Genomic DNA, 17,014 nt, shown 5'->3' with positions numbered 1-17,014 from the left:
ATTATAAACAAAACAGGCGCTGTCGATCCTCCGCAGGTGTGACACTGTGGTTAATGGAGGCGAGGTTGGACTATAAAGAGGCGGTCAGGTTGGAGGTTTAGCGCCAAGTTAAATCTACTCCTCCCTGCGAAGGCGCCAGCTCAGAGGAACTAGCCCGGCCTGGTGGTGGGTACACGGACACACAAAGAGCACCTCCGTCTTCTAACAACAGGCAGTCAGAGTAACACAACATCCGTATTTATTTGCTATATCTTTCCTAGACGTGGATAAGAGTGAACTTCAAGGGAAGAGGCTTGAGGTGAGTGGATGGATACAAACTTTATCGACTTCTTTATGTAGAGCTATACTCTCAGCTTGCGCTTGCTTAACCTGAATGTGAACCAAACAGGACATTGAAGGGGGAAAGTTTGTATGGATGGGCCACGTTTTTAAAGTATCGTCTGTGTTAAGTGTTGAATGGCTGAATTAATGAAACAGGCGTCCCAGCTGTGCCGGGGGTCGTTCGGCCATTATGGCGAGGCAGCTGTTCAAAGTTAGCAAGCGGCAATTTACTGGGTTCCCTGAAGAAATACACAAAATAACAACACTCAGAGGAAAAATCAGCGTCTGTTGTTGTTTGTCAGCCGGTTTCGTGGATGTACGTGTAATACAGAATACTTTTTGGCGGCTTTTAACACCGCGTACCGTTTTCGTTTCCCCGCGCCAGGCTGACTCGGGCTTTGTCGGCAGGAGGGAGCGGAGAGTGGGGGTTGGGGAGCAGCAGCTCGGTGCTTGTTTACTTAAAACCTTCCTAAATAAAACTTCTTAACTTGAAAACAACTTGTCTCCTTTCGCAGGTTTACTCGGGGAAACTTGACACGGACCTCCTCCGAGTATAATGAGAGGACAACGGTGAGTTTGGTGTGTGTGTGTCTGTTTAAATCACGGTTGTGTCAAGTGTGTCACTCAAAGTGAGCGACGACACCACAGCAGAAGAACAAGAGTTGATGGAGCTTTAGCCGTTGGGCTAGTTAGCTTGTTGCTAGGAGACATTACTACATATATGTTAGCATGTTTGTCCTGCCACGCACGACCACCTGTTTATTTGTTTGTCTGCTTTTTGGTCATGTTACAGGGAAGACACAGAACCGAAGTCTGTTGCTCCCGAGGCGCCCAAAGAAAACACAGCACGACCGAGAAAGAGGAAGGCAGATGTTGCTATTGTGAGTGGTCCAAGAGGCTTTCAGACCGGCCTTTAACTGACATAATGAGCCCCCCCCCCCCCCCCCCCCCCCAGTTCAGCTGTGTCTGCCAGGCCTGATTGAATAACTTAAACTGAAAAGCACACTGTATATTCATTGCTTGTTGGAAAGCTAGCTGTCCACTACTTCACTGGAGTATGCCAGATTGGCCCAGCTCCTCTATTGCCTATGAGTAATTTATTAGGTATTGTTATCACCTCTTAATTTTTAATCAACATTTTATTTACCTTCAGTATTTACAGGATGTGGACGATGATGAGGTAGCAGAGATGACGCGGAAGAAGCAGCGTGACTCTGAGGTAGGCTTAGTTATCTGGTCTTAATGTTCATGGTCAAGCTTAGCTCCGCTACAACATGTTAATGTTCTGTGATTTTACACTCATGATTTCCATGTCACCTCCTATGCCCCCCCCTCTTTTCTTTTTCTCTCTTTCTCTTCCCTGTGAAGCAGGTCTGGAGTCCTGGTGGTGGATACAAGAGTCCACACAGGTGGATTCCCACACCTGATCAGGAAGAGGACCAACCTGTTGCCCTGATCACTGCAGGCTTCCCCCTCTACAACTTTAACAACATATTTGTAACCCCTGTGCACTGTGCCCCTCTCCCTGCTCTGTGGTAAGTACCATTACAGTGGTGAGTGTGAAACCAACAGGGTAAAATGTGACCAGGGACCGCACTCGTAAAGAATTTTATCTTGCCACGAGATAAGAGTACTCCTAACCCACATTCAAAGTTTCTAATTAAAACATTTCTCCTAAATCTCCTTCCCAAATCCTCTTTGACCAACTTTTAAGGAGAGGAAACCAAGAGTGTGACTCTATGCTATGGCTGGCGGCCATTTTTGTGGACAACAACTAAGATTATTTGAGACTAATGAAACTATTATAATAATAACTGAGGAATAAAAGGATGCAAATGAAATGGTGACAGAGTAGGTAGTGTTACAAAAGCTGTGCCGCATCCTATAATGCATTTGTTTGACTATGTTTTACTTTTACAGTTAAAAGTTAAATTCAATTAAATAGGAAAAACAAACTTGCCTGTCAAAGGTTGCCACCCGTGTGAGAGGCCATGCCTTGGTCTCCACAAAGAAACCAAGTTCAGATGGATTATGGACTACATTGCATGATTGAATACAACCTGTGTGATTATTATAGCTTGTGATGGCTCGGGAGTTGTCAGCAGAACAAACGTTTGCAGTGTGACTTCCTCAACACTCCACGTTGACCAGCTCCAATGAGCCCTGCTGCGGATCAGTCTCATTGTGCCCATTTATAGACAGTTTGTCTTGACTATGGACTGATTAAAGATATAAACTTTCTGACATGAGTTTTTCAAGCCTACTTTCTGGCTGTTTGAATCATGTGTTCAGTATGGACAAGACCAATGTTTTCATGGTATGAATTAAGCTAGTTGGTTCACTAAAACTCTGATCTGACCACATTATAGGATGAGTTTATGCTAGAATAGAGACATTTTCAAAGGGCTTACTTATTCTTAGTAAACCAGTGACAAATCAGAAGCAGCACCTGAACAATCAAGTTCATCAACAATGAGAGATTTTGTTAGACAACACTCCTCCATCATCTAAACTAAAATGGTGGAATATGCTAAGGAAGGATGGTGTTTTAGCTCCAGACCAAGGCCAGGGAGTTGGTAACCTTAAACTACTGCCACCCTAACAAGGCTCTTAAACCCACATCAAATGCAGATCATGCAATCACACAATTCAGTCAAAAGTTGAATCCTTGACCATTGTGCCAATCTGTGCTTTGATTACCAGCTGGGCCAGTAAGGATGTGGTGTGGAGCAACATGTTGGCGAAGGACAAGACCTACACCAGGGATGTCCATGTGATGGAGAAGCATCCCCATCTTCAGCCCAAGATGAGGGCAATTCTCCTGGACTGGCTCATGGAGGTGTGTAGCACGTCTTAGTGACCAGTTTAACAACTTGTTATCACATGTAAACGGATTTGATAACATTTTGAGCTGACTTGCTCTTTTGATTAAATTGGCCCTAGTGGTTTTTAGACCTTTGAACCAGCACCACTTAAAGTCACTTCCAAGCTGCTTAAATCCTCATTTTTATGACCACAGCATTGTCTGGCACAATCACTAAACACATACGTTAAAGACAGACTGCTGTGATTCATGTGACGTTCACTGGCCCCCACTCACAGTACTGCCACCCCCAAAAAAGGCATACACTTTGCAGGACATTAAGTTTGGTGACTACAGACCCAGATCGGGGGTTATTGTGTTTCTGCTTTGATAATCGAGTTTGTGAGAAAGATTTACTGCAGATGTGTTTCTTGCAGCTAATTGTCAGTAAACATCCTGTGGCATAAACGGTTTAAATAAAATTCAGTGATATCTTTTGTGCCAGAAAAGATACTTTGTGCTGAAGGTGAATAATGAGCCGCTATGAGTTCTCCTGTCTCTGAGGGAGATCTACCAACCTGATTTGGTGTAATCGCATCGAGCACAGACCCTATCAGCTTTAGCCCTTTGATTTTTGGTTCCTCTTCATATCAAAGGATAAATTGCTTTGAATAATGGTGATAAGAGCTGTGAGATCTGAGATCTGTTACAGTGCAGCTCGGTTTAAATTTAAACACTGAGATAAGTTCCTTTTGTCTCTCTGTAATAGTGTAGCTTGAATATATTAGACTTGAGACCAATATGAGGGAACTTTATTTTGTTTTTGGTAAATTTATCTTTTCGGCCTTGGAAGCCTTGAAGCAATTTTCAGGTAAAGTCAAAACTTTTTGATCAGGATTTGTGTTTAACTCCCCAGGTAAACAAAGTTCTTCAGTCATGTTTTTTTATCATGGAGAACATAGTCGAGGTCAAGGCGGCTCTGTCTACACCTGCCTCATGCCTCAGCCAAAAATCAATCTACACTGGCTGCATGTTTATTTAAAGATTGATTTTCAAAATTCTTTTCATTATTTTAAGGCCAGAATTGGGTCTTAAAAAGAACTATCCTTTTTATGTTTGTGAGCCTTTATCTTTTCGTAAATATTGATGTAGTCTGAGACCAGTGAGTACTTCATGCCAAGATCAAAGTAACAAACCAAAGGAGAAGGGGAGCTTTGCTTTTTGGGTCTGATCTCCTCTGGCAGCTCGTTCCAGAGTCGGTTCACTGTTTTATGGCACTTCCTGAAATACACTTTCCTTTTAATCTCATTTGCATTTGGCGTGTAATTAGTTTTTATGCATTTGATGTGAACATTTTTTGTATTATTAAGTAATTGTCAGTTATATAGTATTTTAGTCCTTTGCCAGTGCCACCCAGTGCTTACAAGATGTAACAGTTGGCAGCGTCTAACATCTGATGACAAGACAGCAGAAATGATTAACATCCATTTAACCCATATACAATGTGAACAGTGCTCTGTATAGATAACCATACCTTTGTTGTTCCAGTTAACAGCTACAAAGCTTGATAGTCTTCTGTGCTATTATCAAACACCATTATTGTATTGTTGTATTGTATCATATGAGGTGACGTTGAGTTTGTTTGTACATTTCAGGTGAGTGAAGTGTACAAGCTGCACAGGGAGACATATCACCTCGCTCAGGATTACTTTGACCGCTTCATGGCCACACAGAGGAACGTCTTCAAATCAACGCTGCAGCTCATAGGCATCACCTGTCTCTTCATTGCTGCTAAAGTAGAGGTAAGAAGGATTGCACTACATGGGATGTGAAGTTGGACACTCAAGATTTCCCCTGGCCTGTTTCTTTGTTATCATGTTATTTGGTTGTGTTAACGTTGTCATATTTGTGCTTCTCCAAGGAAATGTATCCTCCCAAGGTCCACCAGTTTGCCTATGTGACAGATGAGGCCTGCACGGAGGATGAGATCCTCAGTATGGAAATCATTATTATGAAGGTAAAGGACGTACATTGAAACATCATGGATGATTAGTCATCCACATTTTGTCTTTTGTTTTGTTTATAATGTCATTTTTTCGAAGTGTTCATGTGTCATAAAGGCTGTTATTCTGTTGTCACAACCCTGGAAAACCATGGGTGTATTGACATTGAAGCTGTAAATAGTTGTGTTGCTGTTGGTAACGTTGTTACTACTTTAACACAGGAGCTGAAGTGGAGTCTCAGTCCACAGACTCCCATCTCGTGGCTGAATGTTTACATGCAGGTTGCCTACCTGAAAGAGATGGAGGACCTGCTCATCCCCAGCTACCCCCAGACTACCTTCTCACAGATAGCAGAGGTATGTGTATGTGTATGTCTGTGTCTGTGTGTCTCTTGGCTAATGAAGTGAACAGCCAATCATGTGGCAGCAGTGCGGTGTGTAAAAAACAGACAGGTACAGGTTAGGAGCCTCAGTTAAAGGACAATTCCAGATGACTGGCTATAGAATGAATCTGAAGATTTTCTTTTTAATGTCGCAGCAGCATATATAGGGAGTAATCCACAAAACCTCTTCTTTTTTCTTTCACAGGCAACATTCAAATATTCAAACATACACTGAGGGGTTTATTTACTTCAAGAAAGCCGACATGTTTGTAAACGCAAAATGTCACGCTCAGTATGTTTACAGGTAGAATGAAGCACTCTTGTTTGTTTTATCAACAAAGGAATATTAACGAAAACGTTGTGCCTCCGAGTTGCTATCCTTTGTTGATAAAACAAACGGTAGAGCTTCAGCTAAGATCCGTCGACTCCATTTATACGCTGCTGTGGCGATGCAGCGACAGACAGAACTACTGCATAACAGGAGCAATTAAAAAGAAAATCTTCAGATTCATTCTTTTAGATCTAAAATACTAGGAAACTATAGCCCTAGGTTGAATTTGCCTAGATGTGGCCTTTAATGTTCCCATCCCAAGTGAGGGGGATCAGATGTGATCTCATGCCCCTAACCCAGGTACCTATAGGATTTTAAACATGGCCAAACAAGCTAATGGAAGCCTGTTGAGTTTACCTTTCTGTTTGAGCTGCTAGCTGCTGTGCAAAACTGTTAATTGAGTTAAAATGTCACATCTCATCCTGGTGTGGGCCTCCTGAAAAGGAGAATATCCAATCCTCCGTGTGTCCTGTGTTTATAATAAACACCTGGGCCGGTTCACCCAGCTGTTGTGTTCACACCAAGGCCAACTGGAGCCAGAGCTGATTTTAAAAACCCACATCTACAGTACAACAGAATCATTTGACCCGGGTGTGATTGCAGATTAAACACTGCTGCGTTGGCAGAAAGAGCTAATTGTCAGCAGGTACTTTGACCATTGGACAAAAAAAGGGGTTCAGTGTTTTTCTTTGTCTGTGACATGATTGTTGGTGTTAGATGAGCTGCTTTGAGTATTTCAGAAACAACTGTGTTCCCTTGCCATGAATTAGGCAGCCTCCTCAGTCACCAGCTCTAAAATCTAGAAAACCTGTTGGGATGTAGAAGGACAGATTGGCAACACTGACAGATTTGCAGAAATGATGAAATCCACTCATGCCAACATGGATTGGAATCTCCAGGAATCAGTCTTTATGGATTATTAGCAGCAGTTGAATTTATTGTTAATGCTAATTACAGTGTTTCCCCCCCCCCCCACTATCTAGTTGTTGGACCTCTGTATGTTGGATGTACGTTGCCTTGAGTTTTCCAATGGCATCCTTGCTGCTTCAGCCCTGTTTCACTTCTCATCTCTGGAACTGGTGGAAAACGTTTCAGGTAAAAAGGAAACGGACGTATTTCACTTTTAGTTTATAATGGTGTGCAAGGTTGGTGTGTTAAAGCAAACTGTTCAAACTTCTGTCCATGCAGCTCTGAAGCGGGTTGAAATCGAAGAGTGTGTGAGGTGGATGGTGCCTTTTGCCATGGCTCTGCGGGAGGTCGGCGGGTTGCCCATGAAAACCTTCCCAGGAATCCCCACAGATGACATGCACAACATCCAGCCCCATGTCCCTTATCTCACATGGCTGGTAAGTTAGAGTATTGAAATGACAGTACAACACTTTTTCTTCTCTCAGTTTTAAAATTCTGAGGAAAACTGGAAAGTCTTGATTCATCAAAAATAATGATCTCAAGTGAATGTTTTTTTTTTTTTTTCAGCACATTTGGTGCATTTGAATTTTAAATTGACAAATTTGCCATTGTGCCGTAACTCTACAGACAAAACCCACAACAATAAAGAGAGAAAAATAAAAAACTGAAATCTCTCTATCAAACTCTTATTTGATGTTTTTTGTGTTCACTTCCTCTGTGCCTCAGGCATCTGTGAGATGTGTTTAGAAATTGATCAGAGCCCACTTGTTGCAGATTAAATTGATTGGACAAACTTTAGAAGTTGCTATGACAATAACATGTTGAAGTGCTTTACAAGATAAAGTTGAGAATAAACTGAGAAAAAAAAGAACTAAGTTTTGAGGATGAGGTTTGAGGTTCTGTCAGAAAGAGATGAAACAACATAAAATCATTAATGGTAGATTCAGACCCAAAGCTGTGAGAATGCACACTTTTTTTTTTTTTTTTTTTTTAAGAATTTAAAACCTTGCAGGTCTAATTTGTCCTGGATAATCTCAAAGGTCACATGGAGAAACTTGTAATGCACAACTCAATATTTTCTGCAAAAAAAAAAAAAAACATTTAAAAGTCATTCATTATAGTAAAAATTCAACCTGTAACAGTCATCAGTACATATAGATTGGTAATTTCACATTTTTACAGTATGATTTTATTCTGCATAATGAACCTGATTACCTTCAGTTCAGATGTAACACCTTGAATATACTGCTTCCAAGTGTCTAATCTGTGTATTGTCTGTCTGCAGGAGAAGGCCTACTCCTACCAGGACGAGGAGTTGGAGTGCCATGGTCGCTGCTCTGTTCCTTCAGGAGTCCTGACTCCACCTCTGAGCAGTGAGAAGACTGAGGACATGGTCCGAGTGGACGCAACAGTGGTGAAAATAATGCCAAGGATGCATGCAGCGTCTCCACAACGGGCCCCTACGAAGTAGCAGTGAAGCCACTGAGAGTGAGACCACGCCAAATCCTCAGTAGGTTTTTGTGTTGCAACTTCGACGTGTTGCCTCTGAACAGTGACACCTCTGCAGTACCAGTACACGTGTGTGATGGATTTCTGGTGGGGAAATTGCATTTTCTCATTTCAAAGTCAAACAGATTTTTACCTTGGGTTGAGATGCTTTTAAATGTCTCTGCGGGTGGGGGTGCATATACACTGACTTTGGATAAATTGGGAAAGTACTGACCATCTGTGAATGAACGGTTTTGATCCCCACAGGAATCTTTATGTATTAAACCCTCCACACAAAGCTAAGGGTCCAGTAGGGATGGGATGGCCCGAGGAGAATTTTTTATTTTTTATTTTTGTTGATTTTCTTTTAAATAGTATTGCACCCTCATGCTTGCATTAATTACCAGTCACATCTACATTTAATGGTTACCATCCTTATTTGCTATGCAGAGGCCAAATTGAATTTTATGGAGTCTGTATGTGTGTGTGTGTGTGTGCGCGTGCGTGTGAAAAATAGTGTTTGTTTTTTCGGGAGGAGGGGGCCTTTTTTTTAATTTTTTTTTTTAATTCTCTTGGTGGCCCCATTTGCCCAAAAACTATTCCTAGGACCAGACCTGGTTCTATGTGCTGCTATAAAGTGGGCTTTGCATGATGGAGGGGGAAGAGAGTGAGTGTGTGCGTGTGTGTGTGTATTTTCTTTTTTTTTTCTCTAGTAGTATGAAATTGGGTGTCGCTCTTGTTTGTTGTTGTACTCTGTACATTTTATTGGATAAAACATGGCCATGTTTTACTTGGGGACCAGTAGCTTGGCTACATAAATGGACAAGTGACAAAGGCAGGCTTCAGAAGCTAATCTATTGATTGTATTTAACTTGGTTGTTTTTTTTAAATCCCAAACTGCAGTTCCTTTGCCCACCACCAAAATGTAAGATTTCTATTTTGACTTTTTAAAATAAAATGCTGCTACATTTTTTCCAACAAAGAAAGTTTCTGAAGACTTTTCAATTGAATGATCCTGTTGTCTTGTGGCTCTTCAGTTTTTGAATCAGAAATCAGATTAATGGCCAAATAGGCAGCTCAAGGAATTAGTTTAGGTACAACACAAACATTTAAGAAGAAATAAAATGAAAGCTGAAGGAAAATCAAGTAGTTTGAACATGCATATTAGTTTTTTTTTTAATTAAATGTGAAAAATATAACAATATGTACATAATGCAATATGAGAATGAAATTAGTTCTTTAATTAGGGGGAGAGATATAACAGAGTGGCTTCCTAATAACCAAACTGTCTTGCTGATATTGAATGTTGTGCCTAGTTCATCATTCGTTAGGATATGCCAACACAAATAGTTCCTTCATCCTCCTCTGATGACCACACATCATTTAATTCAGGTAATTCTTAATCTCTACAAAGTTTGTTAAGCCAGATAAAACCATCAATGTAATGATTGAAGTTTATAGGACACTTGTAAAGCCAAGTGATGCATTAAGATTTAAGTCTCAGCTCTCATGGATGACCCCTGTTCAATGGTCAGATGATCTAACTGTTGGCTAAAATGTTTCATGAAATCTTGAAATATCGCATGTTGAAACTGAGAAATTTCATTGTTTTGTTTTTTTGAAAATTATACCCCAGTTTGATTTGATGTCAACAACATTACCTCTCATCCTGGCAACACTTCAACACAACAGTGTACAGAGCTGAGGAGAACAGTCACTGCAATTTGAAAGTACAATATTTTCCCATTTATGCTTGAAACACTGTTAAAAACATCAATAGAAATAATGCATCAACTTTGGAAACATGGTTGTAGATGCACACAGGCATTATTCCACTAGATGTCAGTGCCATACTCAGTTTGAAGGCACAAGAAATAAACATGATGATGCATGTAACACACAGGACAGTGACTAGATCAGATATGGAAGAAAAAAAAGGAATTACGGTACAACCAGTGTGAATTTTAATGACAGAGCTGTCAAACTTTCAATAAATCAATTCAAGTCCAAGTGAAGTTGTCCAAGATGTAAGCTGAACGTTGTGAGACAAAATATGGTAAAAATCTTTTGTTGTTGTTCCAAAATGGCATTTACATCTACATCTATAAATCAACCAATCAGAATTAAGAATTAAACAACAATACACTGACTGGCAGAACATGTCATTTGTAAAGTGTAGGAAGTCCATAGATGCTCCTACAGATCTGTATTAATCTTATTTATCATTTATCAGACTCCAATTTCCTCAATAGGCCACAAGGTGCTACTGTGTGTTGAGTTGTTTAACATAGTAATTCAGATATAATCTGACAGAAACTGGTATAAACTGATGGCACTTCATGAATCTAATGGAGCAACTTCCTTCATGAAGGTCATGATTGTACTGAAGCTGTTTCAGAGAGGTGTTCTCCAACATTAATCATAAAACTTGAAGCTGCACTCATCATTGTCAATACTAAGCTCAGTAAACGTGACCCATCTCAAATTAGCTTTAAAATATATTTGTTGAAATACTAGAGTGAAAGATCTTTCTGTCACCTTGAAAAATAATAGAATATCACATCATGTACGGCCCCGATGAAAAACACAATCCTTAAATTTGCAAAGGATGTTCAATGGTTTATCAGATTTTCTTACTTCTCAGTTCCTGTAACAGGCCTATAGCTATTTTCATCTTGGAGTAAAAGCAACATCCTTTTAAATGACTTTGTGAAGTGATCAGTTTACATCATTCAATCATTCAGATGCTTTCAGATGCTCATCACCAGATTCTCCACAGGTGACTATTATATTCTGTTTGAGTGCAGTGAGTGAACAGGACACGATGAAATAAATAATCAATATAAAACTCAAGAAAAAAGCTCAAGAGCTTCAGATGTCTGTGGGGTTGATACTTGTTTGATTATATGAAATTCAGCAATTATATGTACTTACCGAGATAATTAATCAGTCAATAAGACAGTTTGATTTCCCCCACTGTCCAAAGGCTGCTTTAAATTTAAATGCCATAGTATTTTAATATTCAAGACAGTGATCCACTCCAGTTGAACAGCTGCTGCAGACCTCAGCGTCCTCCACGGCTTAGTCAATGTCTTAGAGAAGGTGGCGACCTCTCAGCTAAAACATCTGGTCATCATCCACTTGTTGGTGCAACATTTATTGAATATGTGGCTAGTGGCTCCTGTTGTTTTCCCCTCTCCTTGTTTATTCCTTTAGGAAGCTGTCGGCTGTTAGATTTGTATCAGAAGAAGAAGACACTGATCCGATCCAATATCAGTCTGAAATGTAGTTATCAGACATTGGACTGATGGTGTCAATCCACATCACTGATCCAGATTGGACTGAGCATCTAGTCAGTATCAGCACATACGTTTTGAATCGTATCGATGCATTTCTAATCAGATATACAGTCACACCTGAACACACCTTATTTTAGAGAGCTGAAAGTTATCAGCTCAGAAATGACAGACTTTACACTTCCACTTATTCATGCACTCACTTAATCACTGATCTTACTGATAAACATATTACACTTTAATCCTGCAAGCAGTAATTGATGCTGTTTAGCTCAATTAAAAACGCTTAACCTCCTGATGAAGGAGAAAAGGTATAAGTAGTTGGAATATGAATACGAATTACTTTATTAATCCCCAAAGGGAAATTCATTTGTCTGTCAGTTCATCCATCATTTGCAGAAGAATAAAAAAGCAGAAGAATTTATATGGCAGAATGTATATGTACACTGTAAATATTATCTTCATATTTAAATATGTATGGTGGTGGTTCACTTCCTGTCTGAGTAAACCACCATGATGCTAAACTCAGGTGAATTTAAGAGGATCTGATCAGGATCAGATTGTTCACACCTGTGACCAGCAGGTGGCACATTACAAATGTCACATTTGTAATGTGCCACCTGCTGGTCACAAATCTGAACAACAGTTCAACCACTTCAATTTGAAACCAGCTCTAATCACAATAATCATTACAATATTATTAAAATCACTAAAGAGTTTCTTTAATATAAAAAAAAGTAAAATATACAATTTTTCTGGTTATGACCACAATAGACACTGCATGGTTTAGCTTTCCCATCATTTAAACAATTTTTGTTTCAGCTCACGGTGAAATAACACAAACAAGATCATCACGAGGAAAGAAATGTATTATAATGAACGCTTGACAAAAGAAGCTGAAACATTTTTTCTAATCACAACAAAAAAACGATAACGTGCACCATATAAATATAAAAGGATATATATGTGTGTGTGCATATATACTATGTCCAAGGACAACAGATGAAAATTAGCACTGTGATATATCTGGGACATATATTTATATAATACATATGTAGCAACCAAAAACGTAATAACGGCCAATAACGTAATAACAGCCAATAACGTAATAATTTTGGCCATTTTAAATGTAATAAAGCCAATAATGTAATAACATGCCAATAATGTAATAAAACTTTTGAGCCAATAACGTAATAACATTTTGCCAATAATGTAATAAGTTATTACATTATTGGCTGGTTATTACGTTATTGGCCTAGTATTAAAAAAAACCTTTGACAATGTAATAACTGGTGACGATAATGTAATAATACATAAATATGACTGCAGTTCTTGGAAATAAAAGGCAGTTTTGTGCAGTTTGCTAATCAAAAATAGGTAAGTGGATGACATAGTCGTCATATTTATTCATCCAAGATGTACTATCTAAAATTATTACGTTATTGGCTGTTATTACGTTTTTGGTTGCTACATACATCTATTGTACCCTGTCACTGGTTTAAATAAACCTGCAAACAAAAGGAGAGTCAAGTTCAGTCAAACAGTTACAAGTCAAAATTGTTTGTTTATTAGAGATTAAATGAAGACATCTCATTTTAAGACTAAATTATGCATAGCATTATACTACAGATTATAATAACAATAATTATAATAATAATTAATAAAAGTAAACATATCTATCTTTCTCTTGCAAAGTAAAAACAATGAAAAGTTAATATGAAAAATGAAAAAAATATGTGAATTGTGGACTCCATTTTTGTTTCATTTTATGAATCGATCCATTTTGTAATGCTACAATTTGTCAACTATGACATCAACTGGAGCGAACATAGTGTCTGACATTCAAAGAGATTATATAAAAACTGCAAATATTTGTCAGCTAGCATTCAAGGGCATCGTCTGTATGAGCTGTAAACGATGACAGTGACAAGTGTTTCATAGATTGTAATATCCAGAAAGGTAACAACACTTAAACTAGAGTGAACAGATCTTCTCTGATCTGCCAAGCAGCTGAGCCAACCTACAGATGTGTGTTCAATCACTTGCAGGGCTGTGTGATCACAAATGTTTCTGCTAAATACATAATCATTCAGTTGGCTCACGGCAGCGAGCCGCTAAAGATTGGCTGCATCTGTGCAACAATCACAGGGCTGAGGGGTGAGGGAACGTGACGGTTACCCCTGCCAAGCAAATCCTCAAGGCAGCACTTTGCTCATATAGCAGCAGGGTCTCATCCATGAAGACGACTGAGGAGTCAGGCATCACGAAAAGAGAGGATGGACCAGGGTGGAAAAATGTCAACTTGATTCAATGTAATTCAGTTTTATTTGTATTGTACCAATTAATAGAATACATATTTCAAGGCTCTTTTACAAAGCGAAGTGGAGACGTTATATTAATTGGAAGACACTTCCAACAGAACCGAGCTCTGGTGGGTGTAGACTGGTTAAGAAAGAGAGGGTGGGGAAGTAGAGAGAGAGTGAGAGACAGAGAGCATGGACAGCAGTATATGCTGATGACAGTTAACTGTAAAAAAAAAACAAAAAAAACAATTACAGTTGAACCCATAGGTTATAGTATAATACTGTTTGTGCTGTTCAAAGAGAAGCGCACACAACAGGAAAGACAGTGGTGGTAAAGACATCGAAGTGGTTCAAAGAGGCTTCCTGCCATCGGTGTGACATCAGAGGAACATGGCCGCTGTGTGGATACAGTCTGTTGTTGCAGGTGCAGATGAAGCAGCCTCTGCAGGGAAGTGTGTTGTATGTAGTCACAACATCTATTGTTGAAGCACAGCTTAAGGTAGTTTCAGGAACTGAGGAACTTTCATGGGTTCAACATCTTTCTGATCACAGGAAACAAAGTATGTACGATAGAAAGACCACTCAAGGTCTCAGTGACAGCTCTGAAGGTACCATGCTAACTTTTCACCAGGAGCAGTTAGATGTGGGGAAGCTCTTTCAAAACCAAAACACGTTTTAGATCCCATCTTGAGTTCCTCCTTCAAAGGGCCACAGGGCACGAATGGACAGACTGATCAAGGACCCGTCTTCTTCACTTAGGCACAGGCAGCTTTCTCTAAGAAGACAGAAAACTGTATAACAGCTCCCTTCTGCTCACGCAGTCTCTTGAACATGTGGTGTATCAGAGTCACACCTTGTTTCAGCTGCTTGTATCAGTTTGTCTGCAGGGACCTTTGTCTGTTTCTGAATTTCTTTAAGCGTTGCTCGGGGAAGAAAATGACTGTACTTCTGTGTGGGAGGGAGATCATAAAAAATACAATTCACATATCAGTTTATAGCGTTAGGAAAACGTGGATAGTGTATCCAATATACTGTTCACATCGCAGCTGCCACAGTGCCACCGTCACCTGTCACTCTTATCATCTGCCTGAACTCTGACTGACAGTTTGTTTTCAGCTGCATTATTTCCAGTGAAACATAACGTTTTGAGGACATGTGCATGTCTGTTATGAGTTTTGCTTCACCACCCAGAGGATTTTTGTTTTCAACTGTCACACAATACTATAAATTTAACTTTCCACCCTCTTGGAAACATGGGTCAAAGTTTTTTTTACAGAACTTTTAAAACCCTCATATTTAGCTAATGAGAGGTAGGCAGTGTTTCACAGTCTTTTATGGAGGGATCCTCTTGACCTCTTGGGGTTCAGTCTGTGAAAGAATAACATAATGTGTTTTGCCTTTAGTAGTTTACACAAGACTCTTATACCATTGGCAATAATGCAAAAAAAAAGAAATGAAACAGAAAAAGGGAAACCCACCAATCCATTTCAGTTTTGAAATAGGAGCCATAAAGGTTCAAGTTACTTTATTGTACCTGTAGGTAAACCTGTTCTGCAGTGAAAATGTCATACATAGCCTACAACATAAGACAGTAAAATAAAACATTTAAAACAATTACTGCCAGTTAAAACGGTCAAGACAATTAAGACAATGGAATAAATGAGGTCAGCTGGAACAAAACTATTTTTAAAACTGTGGAACTAAAAACCTATGTCCAGAGGGGAGTAGTAAAAACTGTTTGTGCAAAGGTGCAGACTGTCATTTAAAATAGAATCGGCTGTCCACCGTACCTGTCTGTTGTGCAGGGCTCAGCTGAGATCCACCAATCAGTTTACCGGCCCATTTCACCCCTTGATTTTATGCATGAAGACTGTGTTTAACTAAATATTAATCATGGCAGAGGAGCTTCAAAATTGTATCCACAACTACTGACCTGAGACTTTTCCAGGTTTTCCAACATTAACTCATAAAATGTCTAAAAAAGAGAGAGCGTACACTAAATACACATCAATTACCGTGCCATACACTCCTCTACAAATAACTAATGAATCTCTCATTACTTTAAGCTTTTTTATGTCTTCAGACATAAAACACAAGTAGCTAGGCAATCATACCTAACCTTGTTCATAAACAGATGTGAAAACGTGTGACGGCTTAATGAAACAGATTTTTTGACTAATTCAACTGTTCAGCCCAGATTTTCTGAAGAGCCTTTGCAAAAACACCTTTTTGAGGTCTGACACAAGAAGCAGCCCTGTAGTCCAGCAGTGGGTCGTGTGAGTTGCCACCAGCCTTCAGAGGTTCTTGTTAACTACCAACATAGATCTGAGTTGTTTATCTCCCGTGGTTCTTCTCTGTATGTTGACACTGCCATGGCTGTTGTTTGCTCGAGCTGAGCAGAGTCAGAAACAGGCCAGACCTCCCTCAGGGCCTTGCCACCATCCCATGTAAACAAGTTGCTCCAGTGTATATTAGCAGACACTTTGATGTCACCAGCTGACTTAGTTTCTCTTCTCTTACTCTTAAATATTTTATTGACTTTGGATGATTCACAACAGTGAAGTGAGACATCGACTGTAACAAGGCCCGACACTGCTGTTTTCAGAAACTCAGAGGGATGAGTTTATCTGTGGTTCATGGTGAGAACAAATGGCAGCAGCACATGCTGTATGAAAATCCCATGCTTTGAGGACTCTTCATGTGTGGACTCTATTTTCCCTTATGTTTTCATGTGCGTCTACCTCCCTCTGCTGGCTGTTCTTATTAAATGCAGGACAACTAGGCAAGACACAACTTTCTTCAAAGGAGCCTTGTGGTCTCTGTTTGTTCACACCTTTCTGACAAAGTTGAAAAAATAGACACAAAGAGAACTGATGTATAACTGTATTAAATTGTCGTCATTTCACAACAAAAGTCAGATTTGTTTATCACAAGTGTTACAACCTTTAACAATTATTATTGTTCCACTACATAAAGTATGTTTGTATTTCAAACATTATGAAACTGATTATATGGAACATGGGTATGTTTTGGTCTTGAAACATCCAACATGTGCTTCCTTCTTGTTTATATATCGTGAAGGAAAAACAGTAATGCCTCACACCTGCTTTCTGTAAGTGTGATATAATCTGAAATATAAAACTTTATTTGACAATCATGTCGATTAATAATAATAATA

At 39.3% G+C, this 17,014-nt stretch overlaps 1 protein-coding gene across 1 annotated transcript; it reads left to right on the top strand.

The window, feature by feature from the left end:
- The first annotated feature begins 50 nt into the window (after positions 1 to 50).
- ccne1 (cyclin E1) lies at positions 51 to 9,183 on the top strand. The gene is made up of 12 exons (XM_083992367.1): positions 51 to 298; positions 837 to 891; positions 1,115 to 1,202; positions 1,475 to 1,540; positions 1,693 to 1,856; positions 3,025 to 3,160; positions 4,780 to 4,926; positions 5,046 to 5,141; positions 5,349 to 5,483; positions 6,824 to 6,935; positions 7,029 to 7,186; positions 8,035 to 9,183. Exons 2-12 carry the CDS (start codon positions 878 to 880, stop codon positions 8,218 to 8,220), a joined length of 1,302 nt encoding a protein of 433 aa, XP_083848493.1. The 5' UTR covers positions 51 to 298; positions 837 to 877; the 3' UTR covers positions 8,221 to 9,183.
- The last annotated feature ends 7,831 nt before the right edge of the window (positions 9,184 to 17,014 follow it).

Source organism: Trachurus trachurus (assembly GCF_905171665.1).
Source record: "Trachurus trachurus genome assembly, chromosome: 3".
NCBI lineage: Eukaryota > Metazoa > Chordata > Actinopteri > Carangiformes > Carangidae > Trachurus > Trachurus trachurus.
The sequence above is the reverse complement of the archived record's forward strand: the minus strand, read 5'-3'. Positions and strand labels throughout refer to the sequence as shown.